Here is a 16,179-nt window from a genome sequence, read left to right on the forward strand (position 1 = left end):
GCATTTCAGTTATGTTGCTGGTAAGAAAAAAAACAATAATGACTGGGAAGGGAAGTGTAGAACCAATTTTAACTGGTGATTAGGAAGGATATCTCTAAGAAGGCAACATTTGGCCAAAGGTGGCATTTAGGCTGACAGCTGAATGACAAAAACGCACCAGCCAAAAGAAGATCAGGTGCTGAGCACTCCAGGCAAGGAAAAAGTAATTACATAGCTCTTACTCCTTGGATAAAAAGTTATGACCAACCTAGATAGCATATTCAAAGGAAAGACATTACTTTGCTGACTAAGGTCTGTCTAGTCAAGACTATGGTTTCTCCAGTGGTCATGTATGGATGTGAGAGTTGGACTGTGAAGAAGGCTGAGCACCGAAGAATTGATGCTTTTGAACTGTGGTGTTGGAGAAGACTCTTGAGAGTCCCTTGGACTGCAAGGAGATCCAACCAGTCCATTCTGAAGAAGATCAGTCCTGTGATTTCTTTGGAAGGAATGATGCTAAAGCTGAAACTCCAGTACTTTGGCCACCTCATGAGAAGAGCTGACTCATTGGAAAAGACTCTGATGCTGGGAGGGATTGGGGGCAGGAGGAGAAGGGGACAACAGAGGATGAGATGGCTGGATGGCATCACTGACTCGATGGACGTGAGTCTGAGTGAACTCTGGGAGTTGGTGATAGACAGGGAGGCCTGGCGTGCTGCGATTCATGGGGTCGCAAAGAGTCGGACACGACTGAGAGACTAAACTGAACTGAAGGCAGGAAAATATATGCCTGGTATGTCTCAAAATCATCAAGAAGGCTCAAATGAGGTAATGAGCAATAAAGACTGAGTTTACTTTTTTTCCTAAGGGGGAGTTATAGGAGTGTTTTAGGCAAAAGATGCCATGATTCTATTTGTATTTTAAAATTCTCATGCTGATTGCTGTGTAGAAAATATACTGTATTGAGGAAAGATCAGTTAAGAAGCTATCACTTTAAATTCAGGTGAGAAAACATGATCACTCAAACAGTCAGCAGCAATTAGGAGTTGCCAGATCTGGGATACATTTTAAAGGTAAAGCAGTCAGAATGCCAAGAGAATGAATGGCTTACTGCTTCTCAGACTACTTCCTTTTCTCTAAGTGTTTAGAAAGAAAGAAAGTGAAGTCACTCAGTCGTGTCTGATTCTTCGCAACCCCATGGATTGTAGCCTACCAGGCTCCTCCATCCATGGGATTTTCCAGGCAAGAGTACTGGAGTGGGTTGCCATTTCCTTCTCCAGAGGATCTTCCCGACCCAGGGATCGAACCCAGGTCTCCCACTTTGTAGGCAGACGCTTTACCATCTGAGTCACCAGGGAAGTGTTTCAGTTCAGTTCAGTCGCTCAGCTGTGTCCAACTCTTTGCGACCCCATGAATTGCAGCACACCAGGCCTCCCTGTCCCTCACCAACTCCTGGAGTGTTCAGATCCTAACAATTATTTATCCTCTCTTGAGACTCCTCCATGCTCATCCTACTCCTTTAAAATAATGTAAGCAAATTCACTACACCCCCTAGCTAATGTCTGGGGGTCTTATTTATATGTATCACCAGTCCATTTAAGACATTTTTTTTATAAAAAAAAATTTAAGTGCCTAAGGTATTTCGTTGTTAAACACACTTATATTGTAAATCATTGAAAAATAGTAATTTACGTTTGGTTAACCTTTATAAACCAGAATATTTGATTAATCAGAGCACTCCACTCTTGAATATTCTGAATAACTTCCTATACTACTACTAGTTTGTATTTTTCTTAGGGTTAAGACTAACTCAGATAATTGTTTGATAGTCAGAATGATATTTTACATATTCAGGTGCCCACATTTTCTTTCTGATAATTAAAATCTGGAAAAGGAAAACCTAACATATAAATTTGACAAGCGTATGAGTCAGGCATGCCTAATGGAAGAAAGCTTAAAAGAGACAAACCACTAGCTGAAATGTAAATCCCGTGGCGAGCGTCCCAGTCAAGCTGTTACGGGCTAGGCTTGAATTCCTTCAGTGGCATGAAGGAATCAGATCTATGGCAGCCCATTCATCTTTAACAGTTCACTGATGCAGGCCTTCAGATTCATGAGCTAAAATCTTATTTGCTAGTCCACATATGCTACTTATAGGTCCAGAGTTCAATTCTAAGCTTTGTGTGATCAAGGATTATATGTGACAGATAAGTTAGGCAGCTCACATGACATCTCCTTTAAGTGTGCCTTCCTCTACTGCAGAGACTGGAAAGCTAAAAACTACATGCCCTAACTTTCCTGTAACTGAACTTACTAGATTTAATATCTGCCAGCCACAAGGCACCACATAAACTGAGTGAAGTGGGGAGAGGGGCAGGGTAAAAGGCACCCACTTTTGGTGCTATGAGTCACAGCAAAGGAAGCATAATTCTAGAGTCAGCAGCTTCCCAATTATAACAGGAGCACTGGCTCCTTTCATCTCAAGGCAACATTTGTAACAGACTTTTACAAGAACTCTTGTCAGAAATTGACTGGGAAGTTGTCAGAAGTTGACCCGTAAGAGTTCTGTGATTAACCTGAAAATTCAGTAAGTGAGAAGTTTCCATAGGATGTCAAAGTGGAAACAGTATAATGAACTAACCAAAGGTACTCATGGAGTAAATTAAGAATAAATACAGGGAGTAGAGCATAGCAGATAGGTCTGGGTTTGAGTGCTCACTTGATCATGTGTGATTTTAAGCCAACTTCATAATCTCTAGGTCTCATATTTCTCACTTATAAAATGGGAATCATAGAGTAATACCTGTTTTCAGAATGAATAAATGAGATAATATTTGCAAATAGCATAGTAAATAGATTAATAAGTATTTGCCAATGTCACTGTTATGATACGGGTATTTAGATTATAGAACTACATAGTGGAAGAAGCCTTAAGATCATCTAATCCAAACTTCTCATTCTGTAACACCATGGCCAAAGAAGGATGAATGAAGTAGGGTTCCTATACTCAATAAACTCATAATCCAGGTAGGAAAAAAAAAACCTATTTAAACAAAAGCATATTATTTGGCACTAAATCATTATAATTCTTAAAATAAAGAAACTAAACTTTTCTTCACCTGGTATTAAGCCGAGATGATCAATATGGAAAGAAAATTCTTAACAGTTAATTTTAGGAGCAACCAAGTGATACAAATGTTTAAAATAAAATTGTTTATTCCCTTCTCATACAGTCTTGAATATTTTGGTCCACATTTCCAATGTTCGCCAGACCAGGGAGTCTTTCTAATCATTTAGAAGTCTCAGACAATATAAGCTACCAGGACAATAGTCTTCTTTCTCTTAGAGCACATCTCTATCATCCATCCAAATCTTCCATTGCCAACCACTTACCTACCAGGTCACCTGACTACCCTGAACTGGAATATTACCACAGTGTTCCTAAAAACTGGAAAGAGAGCAGAAGAAACCTACAATATATTTTGATGTACTTCAGCAGAGATAGCTAGTTCTTGCCTCTAGTTTATTTTGGTAACGGAACCCAATTTTATCCATGGTTAACAGTGAACTCAGCAAAGGGGCCGTATCGTCCAGCTTCTCTTATAGTTAGGAGTAGATACATGTCAAAATGATATGAACCTGGTCTAAATGAAAACACTCTCCTTTATGTCTCCCCATGTTCTTTTTCTCTTTCTGGTAGTCAGGGACAGATAACATCCACCTTGGATGCAGAGAAAGCTAAACATCAAAACCTTTTTGTGATACTGTTTTAATAAATTACTTAAATGTTTTCCATGTTTTCTTTATATTTTTTTCCTATCTCTGGTTATGGACCAAAGCCAGATATTTAGCAATTTTATGATATTACATTCTGAAAGTAATCTGTACTTTAATACAAAAACATTTTATTCCACAGAAAATAATTTCTACATGAAAGTTTCCAACTAGTTTCTTGGCTAGGTAACGTGAAGAACTTAGAGGCCTATTAAGACTTACCAATGAAGTACAAGAGGCAGGATGATTATAAGGATACCACCACACTGTTTTATAGATGTTGATGTACTGAATGAACAGAGCAACCAGCAAGTAGATGAAAAAGAGAAATTCAAAGAGCAGGCTTCCATCCACAGGCAAATCAGGAATTTGGCAATGACGAACAGGACCTGGGGTGATTAAGGCTGTGATAGGTGGGACCGGAAGGCCAATAGCACTACCATTCCTGAAAAGAGAAAACTACAGTTAAATCAAATGGTGATACCTTTCAGTGTCAAAGAGCATAAAGGAGTCCTGCTTCCTTAGTCACCTACACTTTTAACTGTTGGCCTTCCTCAAGACTCTGGGACCTTTCGCTCTTCTCTTTTCCCTCTACAACACTCTCTCAGTCATGTAATACATGGTCACGGCTTCCACTATCTCCTACATGCTGAAAACTAAAATTTCTCTCCATAAAGCTCACTGCTGCATTTTAGATCCATGTCATCAAGCTGTCTACTGGACATCTGTGTTTCTCTTCCTGAAGTCCTGATCACAGTCCATGGCCCACCCAGTTAGCTGCCCAAATCAGAAACCTGGGAATCATTATTAGGAATCTTCTTCTGTAAATCACTCTCTAAATCATATATACTCCACTTCATAAATCTTTTTCCAAATTGCACTCTCCTCTCTAAACCCATAGGCTTAGTTCAAGGAGTTGCCATTTTTCACCTGAACCACTGCAGTAATCCCTCTAAATTCAAGTCTATTTTCACCAAATCCTCCAACCTGCCTTTAAACATCTTTCTAAAGTGAAACTCTGATAGTATACTCTCTTGCCTAAAACTCGTCAATGCTCTCTACTGCTAGTAGCATAACACCCAACAATGTTTATTTCTATGAGGCTCTCTGCTTAACAGACTAGTCTCATCTCTTTTCACTCCTCCACAAGCACCCTAAACACTACCCATGCTATTCGCTATTTGTGAATATATATACATATGCTTTGTACACAATATTCCTTTTACCAGCAATGGCCTCTAAAACCACCTTCCCTAACCCTTCACATATACATTTATAGAGAAAATTCAAGACTTTTAAAATAACCAAACAAAACCTCTAAAATATTACTCTGACTCAATCAAAATCAATTCTTCTCTCCTCTGTGCCACTATTACACCTAAACAATGCCTTTATTGCACTTTTCAATTGTTAAATTTTCAAAAAATTGTTACATAATTTCTTCACACTGTTATGTAACTTTTTGTATACATCTTTTTGTCTATCATCATAATCTTAAGGACAGAGACAGTACTTCTCCTGCTGCTGCTGCTGCTAAGTCACTTCAGTTGTGTCCGACTCTATGCAACCCCACAGACAGCAGCCCACCAGGCCCCCCCATCCCTGGGATTCTCCAGGCAAGAACACTGGAGTGGGCTGCCATTTCCTTTTCCAATGCATGAAAGTGAAAAGTGAAAGTGAAGGCGCTCAGTCATGTCCGACTCTTAGCGACCCCAGGGACTGCAGCCTACCAGGCTCCTCCATCCATGGGATTTTCCAGGCAAGAGTACTGGAGTGGGGTGCCACTGCCTTCTCCAGGTACTTCTCCTAGTTCACTGCAATTATATACCTTTAGGTTGAGAAGACAGTAGACCAATACAGTCATGAAAAACAGGGAGCTCTCTCAAAACACAGATTAAAATGTAGAAATTTTAACCCCTATCTTATTCTTTCTTTTACACTCTCTTATAGGTCACAACGAGCTGGACTATCTAAAATGATAAGATAAGGCTGAAGAATAAAATTTCCCATTATCTGTATGCCTGTGAACAGTAAGAGATCTAAGGGTCTATGATGTTAACAGAACAAGGAAAAGAGGCTTCATCTGGCTATTTCCAAAGAAGATCCAAAACAGGGAATAACATTAGTGCTACCACTTTACTCCAAAATTTCCAAATATAGAATTCTAGCATTAGTATGGGACACTGACAGCACTTAAAGTGACTCATGGGAATATAAACTCTGCTCATTCTGAACCATTCTGAACAGTTAAGAATACCACGGCAGAAACTAGAAGGGAAGAGATCTAGAAGGGAAGAACAGGGATGGGTAAGGGTTGGAAAAAATTTTTGAAGTTTCTTCCCCTGAATCTCAGAGTACATTGCAATACAGCAAGCTTACCAAGGAGTGGGCTGTGATCTACCAGTAGGTCTCAAAACTTCATCTGCTCAATCATAAATTAATCATTAATACAGCAGTGCCCTCTGATCTGTTCTGGGAGCTGGGCCACAGCACTATGCAACTCCAGGAAGTGTTATACATAAAGAATAGGACATGAAAGATTCTCTCTGGAGTTGTTCAAGTTGGTGGACTTAAATGGAGAGAAATAATGTCAGCAACCATTCTATTGCCTCACTCCATTTAATCACAAAATATGGGGAAAAAATTCTGAGGAGTCTCTACTCTAGAACAAGCTAAATATTCTCTAGAACAAACAAAATTTCCTATTCCTCTTCAGTCAAAAGTATATGCTAAACTATTTGTTATGATTTAAAGGTTAAAATAGTTTTCATAGAATTTTCCTAAATAAAGCAGACTAATGTGCTTCTGCCATTAACAAAGTTATTAACACTCTGGGCTTCAAGAAAAATATTCAAAACAAAGCACAAAAGATCTATATCTGTGAAACTACCATATGATCCAGCAATCCCACTCCAGGACATATATCCAGAGAAAACTATAATCCAAAAAGATACAAGCACCCCAATGTTCAGCGCAGCACCATTTACAACAGCCAAGACACGGAAGCAATTAAATGTCCATCGACAGAGGGTTGGATAAAGAAGATGTAGTACATAAATACCACGGGATATTACTAAGCCACACACACACAAAAAAGAAATAATGCAATTTGCAACAACATGAACAGACCCAGAGATTATCATACTCATTAAGTCAGACAGAGAAAGACAAGTATTGTATGATAGAGAGCTTATATGTGGAATCTTAAAAAGCTATACATGAACTTATTTACAAAACAGAAAACCACAGATGTAGAAAACAAACTTATGGTTATCAGGGGGAAGTAGAGGGGAGGGATGAACTGGGAAATTAGGATTGACATATACGCACTACCATTTATAAAAGAAATAACTAATAAGGACCTACTATACACCACTGGAAACTCTACTCAATACTCTATAATGATCTATATGGTTATGGAGTGGATATATGTGTATATATAACTGATTCACTTTGCTGTATAGCAGAAATTAACACAACTTTGTAAATCAACTACTCTCCAGTAAAATTTTTTTTAAAAAGGGATTCACTCAATCCTTCTCCCCTCTATTTGGAGAAGTGCCACTCGTCTGAATGCCCATTAAAATTTGGTCCCCAGTTCCCCTATCACATTTATCATTTAACACTGAAATATTCTCTCCCCTGCTGGGCAGTAAGCCACTTGTAATCAGAAATCAAGATGTTAGGGAACCATTGACCAAAACCACCCACCTTTGCATAATAATAACTGCTTACATGAGTTGTCTCATAACAGGAAATCCCAATAAGGAAAATGATGCTGCTGCTGAAAACTAACTGGAAGAATTTGGGAAGGGCCAAAAGGAGGAAGGAGATGCCAGCCCATAATATGTCCTCTAACCTCCCAGAAACCTTTATGCTAGAATCCATCTTGGCTGAAAGATGGAGTGTGCCACCAGGAAGTACCCTGAGTCAGATCAAATATGGGCAAAGCAAGATGACTGGGCAGAGACAACTTGGAAAGCTAACCCTATTACCCGTAACGCCCGGGACTGCAAGCCACGCGGCAGAGCAGTTCTCCGGGCTTTCCTTACCTTGCTGCTCTCCACCTGGGTGCCCCTTCCCAATAAAGTCTTTTGCTTTGTCAGTTAAAAAAGCTTTTTCTTAAAGATCTGTATTTGTGACATCCTATACAACCTTGGCTATTATACTTCAAGCCAAAAGACAAAGAGACAAACATCAAATAAAGTGATCCAGAGCATCAGAAAGAGGAAAGCATTTTCACACATTGAAAATTTGAGAGGGTATATGACCAAAGCATTTTAAAACCAAAAACAAACAAAAAAGAGCTAACATAAACAGACTTAGTCAATACATGTCAGAAAATTACAGAAAAATTTGAGAAACTTTATAGAGAAATCACTTAAGAAAAGTTAAAAGCATTGTTCCTCTGAAAGAATATAAAATAGATTCAAGAAAAGCAAAGTGACACAAAGGTTTGAGATACAATGAGGGAGAGTTCCAGTCCCAGATTTCCCATTAACCAGTTGTGGGTTTTTTGTTTTTGTTTGTTTGTTTTTGGCTATGCTGGGTCTTTGTTGAAGTGTGCGTGCTTAGTTGCCCTGGGGTACATGGGATCTCAGTTCCCTGACCAGGGATCGAACCCATGTCCTCTGCTTTGGAAGGCAGATTTTTAACCACTGGACCACAAGGGAAGTCCCCCAATTGTGGTTTTTGAGACAATAACTTTACATCCCTAAGCCTCAGTCTCTTCATTTATAATACACGGGTTGGAAAAGATTCTCTTTAAAGAAATTTCCTCAGTGCTAACACTGAATATTCTCTTTCAAACGGGGCTGCAATCCCAACAATCATGCCTAACCTGATGATTTGCTAGGAGGACTCAGAAGACCAGGCATGTAGTTGTGTTCACAGCTACAATTTCTAACAGCAGCAGGATACAAATCAAAACCAGCAGATGGAAAAGGTAACAAGCAAAGTCTTGAGGAAACCAAGTGCAAACTTCCAAGGGTTTCTCAATGGAGTCATATATGATGCTGTTAACTAGTTTAGCAACTAGTTATGACATGTGTAGAGTCCCTCTATCAGGGAGGTTCATTACTAAGCAAGCAGTGTTTTTACTGGAGGCCAGCCTCACCACGTAAACACTCTTTAGCTAGCACTACCAAAATTCCAGACTAGAGGAAAGCAGGTGTTCAGCGTAACAATTTGTAGAAAGGACTGGCTACGAGACTGGCATCTGGGAACTTGACTGGTAAACAGTTTCCTCCACTGACACAAAAGTTTCTCTAAATCAGAAGAGTGGCTTACTGTCCCTAAACTGTCTGTGCAAACAGTATGAATTATGCTGAACTCCGTTTTGTCCTTGTATGCAGGAAAGAGTTAACACAGCAGACCTAAAGACTAGCCTTTATGGAGCTAGCAAGCAGCACATTTTAGGTAAGAAAATAGATAAGTCAAGAAAAATTTAAAGGAATGAAAAAGAACTAAAAGAGACAGAGAAAGCAGCGATCATTTGAACATGCTCTGGTGATATTAACTAAGTATGCAAGAACAAAACAAAACAAAACCACTCTTAGTCCTTCTCAAGTAAGATTCTCCCTCAAATAAAAGCTCCCTAGAAAACTCAGAAGTCCACAGTATATTCTCCTTCTTTAGAAGGCAATCATCTAAGCACATAGTCCCAAGAACAAATTCCTGCTCCCCACAGGTGGAAAGCAGGACAGAATAAATTTCAATTTTGATTATGTCACCAAACTAGCTCTTTGACATTCTCAAGTTTAATTTCACCAAACAAGTCACAAACATCTAACCATGGCAAATGTTTTCTTTTCAGCTGATCTCTGTTTTGCAGAACCACATACATCATCTAAAACTCAAGCAATTACTTACTTCTCTCCTCAATACAGACACTCCAGAAATGAGTTCTCCACATGTGGACATTGCTTTTCTTTAGAAACACACCTCCTAAAACTATATTCTAGACTATGTAACACTGGTTTTAGCCACACTTTTTATATCTTTTCCCCACATCTTATAAAACAACCTATTCCAGACTGCTTCTTTCCCATCGAGAAACACAGTAAATCAGAAAGAGAAAGATAAATGCATTTATATGGAATCTAGAAAGATAGTACCAATGAATTTATTTGCAGGGCAGCAATGAAGAAATAGACATAGAGAACAGACTTATGGGCATGGGGAGCAAGAGGGAGGAAGGAGAGGGTGAGATGTACGGAGAGAGTAACATGGAAACTTACATTACCATCTGTAAAACAGAGAGCCAATGGGAATTTGCTGTGTGACTCAGGGAACTCAAACAGGGGCTCTGTATCAACCTAGAGCGGTGGGACAGGGAGGGAGTGGGAGAAAGGTTCAAAAGAGAGGGGACATACGTATACCTATGGCTGATTTATGTTGATATTTGGCAGAAAACAATAAAATTCTGTAAAGCAATTACCTTTCAATTAAAAATAATAAATAAATAAAATCAGGGGAAAAAAAGAAAAAGAAACAGAACTGTCTTCTTCCAAAATAACCCCTTTAGGTAAAAATGTCACAAAATAATCCCTCAGTAACAGTTTCAGTGACTTCAAACCATGAGCAATTTTTATTTTTCAGTTTATTCTAATCCGTTGAAAAATAAGTCCTTCTCCCCACCATTCCAATTAATTGCTAAAGAAATATATGTTAAAGGAGGAAAGCTGAAATATATGTTAAATGAGAATCAAGGCAATCATAACGAAAACCTTGAAAGCCAAGATAGGCACAGCTGTAATTTTCTATGGCAATTTGAAAGCACTGAATCACTAAATAAGTAGTCAGTATATATTCGTAAAATTAAGCCATGAACTTCAAATAGGAAACATCCTTCATCCCAGTCTCTATGTTGAGAGCACCTTTCCTTAAGAGCATTTTTACATATCCTCATTTAAAAATTTTTCTTTATAAAAAAAAAAATGTTATTTGTAGAAATTTTGGAAAATTCAGAGTAAAGTTTTTTAAAGTTACTGCAATTTACTACTTCATTTATTTCCAAGCAGAAAGTATTTATGAAACAGAAAGTATTGTCATTTTTAAAATAAGGAAATCCATAAGAACAGGAGAGTAAAAGTATTACTCTAGAATAAATTACAAGTACTCTGTCTACATATGTAGATTCAAAATTTGGATTGAACATTAATGAGAATCAGAGACTGGAAAAATCCCTTCAAACTGGAACTTCAGGGAGAACCCCACTAAAATGACAAGATCAGAACTGACTCTGAAGACTGAGTAGAGCTTGGGGTGGAAGGTCAGAAAGAAAGAGGTAAACAAATAACATCAAGAGAGCCTAAAAAGACAAGAGCAGTACTGACTGCTAGCTGTGAACATTAGAATCCAGGCCAGAGAAAATGCTATTCAGATAGGGAAAAAGAAAAAATTATCTTGACCAAACAATCTAGGAAAAACCATCTCTTTCTACTGCAACATGATCAAACCTCCTGATAAATTATTCAGGATAATTTTTAAAATAATTCATTCTAACTTTTGAAAATTAGGAACAGAGATAAATTTCCATTAAGAAAATAAAATTCTTTATTCTCATGCAATATGACACAAATCTTAAGATGTTTAGGCTAGAGCTGATAAGTTTATTCATTTCAACTTTTTGAACAAAGTAATTTTTAAGACCCCTGATAGGATATGACAATTTTAGAATCTCATGTTAACTAATAGCTTTAATCTGCCCTCCTTGAAGAATCCTAGAAAGTAAACCATCACATTCATCTTGAACTGTAATTCACTTCTACCTTCTTTTAATAGCTAAAAAAAAAGGGTGACAACTAGAATTTGGATTATTGGCCGTAAGTATGAATCAGCCTTTTTTTATTTTGTGGGCATCACAACTTTCTAACTCCAAAGTATTCTGAAATACTCAGCTTCCAGTTTTTAGGGTCAGGGTTTCTACTTTAATCCTGATAAGCAAATATCTGAATAGTATGATGACTTCTGTATTAGCCTTACTAATCATAGGATATTACAAGTTGGTTCTCTTATTTCTTCTTTACCTGTTCCTCAGGCCTGTTCCATTGCCACAGCCCCCTCCAACCAAAGTCTGTAAAGAAGGTAAAGCTGCACGGCTTAGCTGCTGCCGACTAGGGCCCCTCCTTCCACCGGGCATGTCCGGGAACCAGTCTGCTTCCAGTGCCTCCTATAGTTGCAACCCAGGTTAATGGCTGTCAGCCTGTTTCAACGCTGAACAAAAAGAGACATTTAAATATCAGTTTGCTATCTTTAAAGTAGGCAATGTAACAAAACCACCAGAAAAACTGAGTAAGCAGACCGTGTAAAAGAATGCTTCCAAGGTCTATCACTGACTTCATTCTAATGAAAGGACTACTCAAGACTACAGTGGGTCAGAAGCCTAAGTCCTAAGCTTCGTTCAGCATTAGAGAAGTCACACTTGTGTCTTTCGTCAGTAGAATTGTTCTACATGAAAGATTTTACCATCAGTTTACAAGAAACACTGAATACATACAGTTCCAATACAGACGTGGTATTTCACAGTAAGCCCCTTGAAATACAAGAGGATCAGCACTGTCCAAAATGTTAGGTTTTGTTATCAGGGGATCTAGATTCTGAGATCAGCTGTATCATTTATTATCTGACTCTGAGGCATTTAACCTCTGAGTCTGTTTCCTCATCAGAAAAAAAAGCATTCCTTGTCCTACAGAGGCGGTTGTCAGAACTGACAAAGATGGGTTAAAGTACATCAGAAGGTCTTTTGACTCTTTAAAAGTAAAACTGTTCAAGTGCTATATCCATATGTTAGAGTGAAAATATTGTAAAGAGATCAAGGAGATGCCCATTCGAGAAAAACTGATGTAAAATAGTTTAGAAATTACTGAAACTGCAGGATTAAAAATAATACATAAAAACCCTCAATAAAAATAAACTGCGCTTTCATTAATCTATGGAAAAACTATGGTTCTGTCAATATGAACACCAAGAATCTGCTTCCTGAACAATACAACTTAAAAACTGAAGAATGACACCGTGGAAAAACCCTGGTTTTCAAACTTTACAGCAGATATTCTGTTCCCTATTCCTAACAGCTCTCGGCTGCAGACTAACAAACGCCAAGTGAGACAAAGCGTTCAAACCACTGGATGTAAGGGCAGCTGGTCCTTGCTCAATTAACGAGCAAAGGAAAAGAAAAGTGTAGAGCAAAAAATTGGGATGGAAGAAGGCGAGGGGACGGGGTGGTGGAAGGTGGGCAGCGAGAGAGCACAAACTTCAACAGACTGTCCTCTATGAGGGGACGACAAAGCGGTCCCCGCCGCGCAACCTGGAGGGCCGAAGCAGGCCCGGGACAATCGGACAGCGCGGCAGCTCGGATATACTCACGCATGGAGGAGGCCAGGCCAGCGGGGCGGGATCCCTGGAAGGAGGCGGCGGTTTTACAGCTAGACCCCAAGCAACAGAACTCCCTGCCCACGTTGAGGCGCTGCAAACCAGTTGCTTGTCTGTGCGTTGTCCCCTCACGGAGAGTCGAGAAAAGGTGTCCCGGCTTCGGGCTGCCAGACCCAGACCCTGAGTCAGTACCAGAATCAGAGCCAGAGCCAAAGCTAGAGGCAGAGGCCGGCCCCGTCAGCACTCATCCTCAGCCTCCATTACCGGGGAGCTGAGCAGACGTGGCAGCGCACGCCGATGACGTCAGCTCGGCGACGGCCGGCCGCCCGCCCCAGGAACGGCAAACAGGCCCCCGGAACTACACAGCTTCCCGGGGAGTGAGCATCCGGCCCGCTTTTGCGTGCACCTGCGCAGTGGAACTCGCCTGCTCCATGGGTCTCGCGATCTCTTCTTCCCAAGCCAGCGCTGAAGACGGTATTTTCTCCCTGAGCCTAAGTCACCAAGCCCCGACGATATGCGGACAGCATGCTAGGGTCCTTCCTGTTATCTCATGGACTCCTAGTAACAACCGTGTTAAAATTATCAATTCCCTTTTTACAGATGGAGAAGGTTTAGTTCAGTTCAGTCGCTCAGTCGTGTCCGACTCTTTGCGACCCCATGAATTGCAGCACGCCAGGCCTCCCTGTCCATCACCGTCTCCCGGAGTTCACTCAGACTCACGTCCATCGAGTCAGTGATGCCATCCAGCCATCTCATCCTCTGTCGTCCCCTTCTCCTGCCCCCAATCCCTCCCAGCATCAGAGTCTTTTCCAGTGAGTCAACTCTTCGCATGAGGTAGCCAAAGTACTGGAGTTTCAGCTTTAGCATCATTCCTTCCAAAGAAATCCCAGGGCTGATCTCCTTCAGAATGGACTGGTTGGATCTCCTTGCAGTCCAAGGGACTCTCAAGAGCCTTCTCCAGCACCACAGTTCAAAAGCATTAGTTCTTCAGCACTCAGTTTTCTTCACAGTCCAACTCTCACGTCCATACATGACCACTGGAAAAACCATAGCCTTGACAAGGAGACGTCATTTAAAGTCAGTGCTAAGCAAAGGCGATCAAGACGTAGTTGTGCGTCAGCAGCCAGTCGTGAGCTTCTTGTATGTTGAGAAAAGTACTAAATGGATGCTGGAGTTACAAAAGTGAATACCACAAAGGGCCCACAGTCTAGTGGAAGAGACAAGACACCAGGAAAATTACAATTTATTACAATAAATGTAACATGAAAAGTATGTCCAAGGTCCAGAGATAACAGGCAAGACAGGGCAATAAGTTCTGTGCAATGGTGGTGGTGTCGGTCCCAAGAAAATCTTCACAGAGAGCTTGGGGTTTAAAAGACAAGACTGCAAGGATGAATAGGGAGTTTGTGGGAGAATAACTTCCTATTACTAGCAAAGGAAGTGTTCAACAGAAAGGTAAGAAGGAGGGCAACATCAGTAGTGAATTCAGAAACTGTCTTGTGTTTTGATGTTAGCAGATGAGTAAGAGTATCAACGGAATACTTGGCGTGAGATCTCTCGCTTTGCAGATTTTAAGCATCTTAGGAGAAAACCTTATCCAGCATATGATTAGTTAACCTTTACTGAGAGGTTTTTTTGTTTGGTGCCAGACACTAGACTAATAGCTTTACATATTTGATTTAAATCTCAATGTTTTGATAGTATTCCTGTTTTTTGCAGAGAAAACTGAAGGTAAGAAAAATAACTTGTTGAAACCTAGCCAATATTATCCAGCTAGTAAGTGACAGACCCGAAGTTTACAGCCAGAATGGCCAATATCAGAACCACTAGAGTTAGTAATATTCCTAAGTATTCTTACTGTCCTTGTGTACCACAGAGCTTGCTTTCATGCAATATAGATGATTACATGTTTTCATTGTATTCACCAGTAGGATTATGATAATTTCTTTTCAGTATCAACTACTGCTTGGTACTCTGAAACTCTCTGCCGCTTTTCCATTGGCTCACCAGCGTTCATCTTTCATTCAGCAATTATTTATTTAGTGCCTGTTATGTTCCAAGCACTGTGCTTCTGAATAAGATATGTAACTGCTCTCCTGAAGCTTGTATTCTGAGAGACACATTTACTTAATATCAATTTAATACTGTTTTTAAGTGTTATGTACCAGACAAATAAGGGGGTAAGGTAGAAAATTAGGGTGCTGTTTTGAGGGGAATCTGTCTGAAGGAATGCCATTTCAGCAGAAACTTGAATGTTGGGAAGGAACCAGAGATGGCAGGATGAGAGAGAAAAACAATCCAGATGGAAAACAAAACTTAGGCAGAGATTCTAAGGTGGGTTAGAACTTGGCATGTGTGAGAAACTCAGTGTAAAGCTGTATAGCCAGATTATGGTGAGCATGAAATGACTTTGAAGACACACTGAGCTTGAACGTGGAGGGTCTTTTATTAAACTATAGTGTTTGCATTTTAAATTAGTGACCATGGCAAAGGCCTAGAAATCTGTGGTTTTCTTAATTCCCAGGAGAATTCTAGCACTCATTCACATATAGCAACCACTGGAAATAAAATCTTACCAGTTAAGGAAATGAAACAAGTAATATTTAAATTCATGTGTACCTTATTCCTCCTGTGTAGAGGGCTCACTTACCTCTCGATCTCTCACTTCAAATATAAACATTGTAAAGTTGCAGAAAATATGATTTATTTTCATTTCAAAGACCTTATAGCATGAAGTGATTTCCATCATCTTCTGATCACAGAAAACTGTAATTGTGGAAACTAAGCTATTTTATTAGAGTTTCTATAATTGTTCTCCACTATATTCATTTTAAACTAGCTTTGAAGGGAAGGTTATTGTGTTCATCTATGTAGTACCTTGCTTGGTGGGCTTTTGATTAATTATTAACTTTGAAGTATTGCTCACCTTCCTGGAAGTAGAAGAAACTGATTCGTTTTCATTTGGATTCCTAAAGGCTTGTAAGATACAGTATTAAGGATTCATTTTCTCCTCTTCCCCACTCACTCAAAATGAGTTACATAGCCATTCCT

The 16,179-nt window shown here is 39.6% G+C and overlaps 1 protein-coding gene across 2 annotated transcripts in view; it reads right to left on the reverse strand.

The window, feature by feature from the left end:
• Positions 1–13,394, reverse strand: part of TMEM39A (transmembrane protein 39A) — a 29,292-nt gene extending 15,898 nt beyond the window's left edge. Inside the window, exons 1-3 of one of the 2 annotated variants that reach the window (XM_052639858.1) lie at positions 13,123–13,394; positions 11,784–11,970; positions 3,976–4,198 (exon numbers count right to left, since the gene is read on the reverse strand). In XM_052639858.1, the coding sequence (XP_052495818.1) occupies positions 3,976–4,198; positions 11,784–11,896 (336 nt within the window). In that variant the 5' untranslated portion in view covers positions 11,897–11,970; positions 13,123–13,394. Of the gene's footprint in view, positions 1–3,975; positions 4,199–9,992; positions 10,065–11,783; positions 11,971–13,122 lie in introns of those variants that run through there. The other variant, XM_052639869.1, reaches the window with a different exon arrangement.
• Between the last annotated feature and the right edge of the window lie 2,785 nt (positions 13,395–16,179).

The sequence above is a fragment of the Budorcas taxicolor genome, chromosome 1 (genome assembly GCF_023091745.1).
Source record: "Budorcas taxicolor isolate Tak-1 chromosome 1, Takin1.1, whole genome shotgun sequence".
Lineage (NCBI taxonomy): Eukaryota > Metazoa > Chordata > Mammalia > Artiodactyla > Bovidae > Budorcas > Budorcas taxicolor.